At 52.3% G+C, this 4,812-nt stretch overlaps 1 protein-coding gene across 1 annotated transcript; it reads right to left on the reverse strand.

The window, feature by feature from the left end:
- Positions 1 to 1,745: 1,745 nt before the first annotated feature.
- Positions 1,746 to 4,454, reverse strand: PCYOX1 (prenylcysteine oxidase 1; the record flags this gene model as incomplete). Its single annotated transcript, XM_010181722.1, has 4 exons — positions 1,746 to 2,404; positions 2,722 to 2,874; positions 3,041 to 3,252; positions 4,280 to 4,454. Coding segments are annotated over 4 exons (1,199 nt in total), but the record flags the coding sequence as incomplete, so codon positions are not given.
- Positions 4,455 to 4,812: the final 358 nt, after the last annotated feature.

The raw sequence follows: 4,812 nt of genomic DNA on the forward strand, positions 1-4,812 counted from the left end.
CAGAGGGCTTTTCCAACCAAGCCATTCTGTGCCTGTGTGTGTGTGTCTGTGTCTGTGTGTCCGTGTCCGTGTGTGTGTCTCTTCCCACCTTAATGATTCTGTGATTTTTAGGAAAATCAATTAAGAGCGGGGAGGACCCGCAGGGCTGGGTCTCATTGTTGTTCTCCACTTTCCCTTGCAGGTGATCCGAGGGAACAGCATCATCATGCTGGAAGCCTTGGAACGGGTATAGCGCCCCGAAAGCCTGCGTCGTCACCGGCCCCGACGAGTCCTCACCCGCTTTGTTACTCCAAGAAGCAACCCCGAGTGTAAACTTATTGTTTTCAGTTTTGTTTAATAAATTTGTAATGGTTGACATTAACTTTGCTTTTATTTTGATCAATGGGGCAGCTGAGAAGAACAAATTAATTAATTAGTTAATTTGTAGCTTTCAAACTCTGGGGAGGCTTTTGGAGGCTGAATTTATTGAGGTGGTGGTAAACTGGGGTTACTTTTGATGGTTTTTCCTCTTAATATCTCATAAAGAATGAGCTATGGAGCTGTGTTGTGTTTGTTCCCTGCGTTATTTGGTCTTAATTGGCAGGAAAATGGTAAAATTCCCCTCGGCAAAGAGTGACGTGGGACATTTGTGCCTGAAAGTGGGATTATTTTTGTTAAAAATTATCATTTTAATTCTTATTTCTGCCTCACGGGGTTGTGGTGCAGGAACCACCACCTCTGGGGGTTGAACTGGGCTGAAGAATCCTTTGGATCTTTGTTTTAAACGGGTGGAAATTGGTCTTTTTGGTTTGCTTTTCCGGCAGGGATGGTCTCTTTTTTTGATCCTTTTTAATACAAAAAGCTGCCACACGCTTTCTCAAGCACCACTAAAGATCCCAAACCCAGTGGTTCTGTGAGGAAAACACCACCTATAAGCACAGTAACGCCTTTTTTATAGCTTTTATTGCTGCCGTGTCCAGCGAGGACGCAGCTGGACCTTGAGATCCATCGGATGGTTGAGCTGCAGCACGGCAGCCGTACGCTATCACAAGGCACCAGCAGCAGCTTCCACTCCAAACAGTGCATTAATTTTATTATTAAACTCTAACTTTTTAACACTCAGACACAGTGGAGGCACGGCAGCGATATCGGATGCCGTCAAGGGACACAACACTCAAGGGGTTTTTCACCTTTGTGCCCCGCTGCAGGGTCAATTCATCTAAATTATTACCACTTTCAAACCATGGCAAAGCGAAGGACGTTGTGGGTTTGCTTCCTCAGCCCCCGTTTTGGCAACTCCCAGCAGCCCAGCCCCGCCACCCCTAAGCTTTTCTGGAAGCAAATTAAGGACGCAGCCTCAATATCCCCCCACCCCAAGGAACAAATACTTGAGAGACCCTCCAGAAAACAGCCGAGGCGGAGACGTCCACAGTCAAAAAGGGGATTTTTTTTTCCCCTGCCTGAAACATCTGGAGAGGAAAAGCAACGCATGCGGGCTCATCACAGCGATGCGGATCCTGAGTTTGGCAGACTCCTGCCCGCGGGGGGCACTTCTGGGGTCAACGTGGCATTTTTAACAACTTCTTTAATCTCACGGCGGGATAAATCGAGGAGTTTAGGCTGGGAAGGGCTGTCCTGCTTGGCAAAGCCTTTTCACTGCTGAGTTGGTCGCGTGTCTCCTCCGAGGGGCTAAGCAATGCTCCTTTGTTAGCGTTAATTGTGGCTAATCACCGCCACGACTCGATCCTGTTGGATTTTGGGGGGGCTCAGAGCTCCGTTTTCAGCTTCTCGTGCAGATCCTCCTGGTCCACCTTATCGGCGTTGCCGTACCAGCGGTGGTAGGCGAGCAGGGCGGCGTTTTTGGCGGCGATGGCGTTCATCTCCATGGCGCTGGCGGCGCGCTCGATGCCGCTCAGGTAATAGACGTGGTCGTGGAGGACGACGGGGGGACACTTTTCGGGGGTGCTGTACTCGGGGTACGCCAACCACTTCCTCATTTTGACCGAGTCGTAGGAGGAGAAAAGCAAATTGAGCTGCTCCTTGGTGAGCACCTCGTTGGAGAAGATTTTCCAGACGGCCGATTGCACGGGCGCTTTTCCTTCCCCGCTTGCCTTGTCCACCGGAGACACCGCAGCCAGGCTGTTGAAGAAGAGTTTGGGATTCTCCGTGGTGTAAACGTCGCCGAGATGAAAGGAGGAGGGGTCCCGGTAACCGAAAAAGGAGGCGTTCAGTCGCCCGTGCACGAAGGTGGTGACGGTCTGGTGGTACGGGTTGGGGAGCTCGGGGACGGGAGGGTCGAAGTTCCTGAAGGTGATGTTGGCCATTTTTCGGCTCAGCGGGGTGGCGATGAGGACGATGTCGTACGTGTCCCCCGTCAGCCCCGAGGCGGTGTCGTACGTGACGTGGTAGAGCTTCACCGGGTCCCCTGCGGAGGAGAGGGGAGAAGAGCTGGGTTATCCCACTCTGGATCCCGTTTGTCCCTCTGACAAACATCAAGCCTGTACAATTAGCCCGTTTGGGGCTAATTATGCCTTGTTGCAATCTGAAATAGCTTTACAAACCAGTCCCAGCTTAGCTGAGATAGCGCTGTGCGCTGAGGCTGCGTGCAGAGCCCAGTTGTTATATTAAAAGCCCAATGAAATCCCGATTTGTTGCTTGGCTCTGCCCAGAGCTGCAGCCGAGGTCGGTGTCCAGCTGCCAGAGCGAGCTGTTCCCCTTCCCACCACGGCAAACCCCACTCACCCGTGGGCCTGGGTCTGATTTTCGGCTCTATCGACACAACGGTACCGGGAATAACTTCAGCTTTGGAGGCGTAGATCAGGCCAGAGCAGACGAGTTTGTTCCCTCCTTTCACCGACCAAAGGCCCGATTCCACCCCTGCCAGAGAAACAGCACCTACGAGGAAACCACGAGCATTAAACCAGCTTGTTGGGTATTGTTCTGGAGGGGATTATTTGAAACAAAGTGGAAAATTAGGGGAAAAAACCCCATCCTTTTGGGCCACAGAGCTCCACCGTCTCTACTCCTTTACCATGAGGGGGTGAAGCTACAAAACGCTCACCTACAAAACCGTTGATGTTGACGCCTTGCCCGTAATTAACTCTCATGACCGGACAAACCACCTCGTTGATGAACTTGTGGGAGAAGCCGGCTTTCTGCATGGCCTCGTCGATGGTTTGGTTCAGCATGCGGGTGAAGTCGTCCCCTCCCAGGGCGTGGAGCAGGCGCTCGTTGCTGCTGAAGGCGTAGTCGTGCGTCTGGTAGCGATAGATCCTTGGAGGGGAGACAAGAAATGGCTTTGCAGGCGCTGTTAGTTATCATGCTGGCCCTCAAAAGGTGTGGAGGATCTCACAGCACAGCTCCCGAGAGCTTCACGGGACCAGCAGGGCTTGTCCTCCCTGCCAAGCCTTTGCCTGAGGAGGCTCAGACCCTCATTAATAGTTTGCTATTAATTACGTAAGTGCATAATTACACAGTTAATTCTCTTTAGCACTAAGCAGCCAGATCAGTGGGGCAACCCACATCTAACCTGGGTTTCCACTGCAGCCTCTTGTTATTGCTAGACCTGTTTGAAGATCACTTTTCCTTTAAAAAACAGAGAGGAGGCAACCAGGAGTCCCTTCTCGATGGCAATCACAGAGTCACAGAATGGCTCGGTTGGAAAAGCCCTCTGAGATCATCACGTCCAACCGTTCCTGTCTACCCCCTAAACCATATCCTTAAGTACCTCGTCTACCCGCTCCTTAAACACATCCAGGGATGGTGACTCCACCACCTCCCTGGGCAGCCTGGTCCAGCTTCTGACGACCCTCTCAGGAAAGAACTTCCTCCTTATCTCTAACCTGAACCTCCCTTGGCACAGCTTGGTGCCGTTTCCCCTTGTTCTCTCCCCCATCACCTGGGAGAAGAGCCCAGCACCCACCTCTCCACAACCTCCCTTGAGGCAGTTGGAGGTGGTGATGAGGTCTCCCCTCAGCCTTCTCTTCTCCAGGCTAAACAAGCCCAGTTCCCTCAGCCGCTCCTCATCAGGCTTGTTCTCCAGAGCCCTCCCCATCCTTGTGGCTCTGCTCTGAACACGCTCCACAATCTCAACATCCTTCTTCTAGTGAGGGGCCCACAACTGAACACAGCACTCGAGGTGCGGCCTCACCAGTGCCCAGTCCAGGGGGATGATCACCTCCCTGGCCCTGCTGGTCACACTGTTTTGAATACAATGGGATGATTTTACCCATTTTTCCAACTCGGCAGCAGGTTTTGTGCCTTTTCCCGCAGCCCTTTTCCCACCCGGGGCCTGACATACCGCATGAATTTGTCGAGGATGTCCTCCACCCACATGTACATGCGCAGGGGGTTGAGCCCGTAGTGCCAGAGGAGCTTGAGGAGGTTGAGGAGGTACCAGCTGCTCTCCTCGAACACGAACTCGTCCCCGTTATACACGCCCGCGAGGTTGTCCTGCACCGAGGCAACCGAGAGGCCTCCAGGAACGGGGTGAGAAAAAGGTAATTTAATGAAAGGCAGAGCTTGTGTTGAGCTAAACTGTGATTTTTAACTTCCTGAGATGCCCCAGATGTGCTTTGATAAGGGTGAGAAATGAAAGATTGACTCCCTAAGAGTTGGAAAGGGGAATGAGTCCTTGACCAGGAGCCAGGCGGTTATTTGTGGTGACTTTTGGACCTCTAGGACGGGATTATTGCAACACTTATAGGGGAAAGGGGGTCACCATTTCCACTGGGGATTTGGGTTTCCTTTTCCTGGGGGGCTGGAGTGCCACAAGGGGGATAGTGGGGGGATATGGGGGATACTGGGGAAGGACAGGGATGGGATATTGGGGAA

The sequence above is a fragment of the Mesitornis unicolor genome, unplaced genomic scaffold (genome assembly GCF_000695765.1).
Source record: "Mesitornis unicolor isolate BGI_N332 unplaced genomic scaffold, ASM69576v1 Scaffold49543, whole genome shotgun sequence".
NCBI classification, from domain to species: domain Eukaryota; kingdom Metazoa; phylum Chordata; class Aves; order Mesitornithiformes; family Mesitornithidae; genus Mesitornis; species Mesitornis unicolor.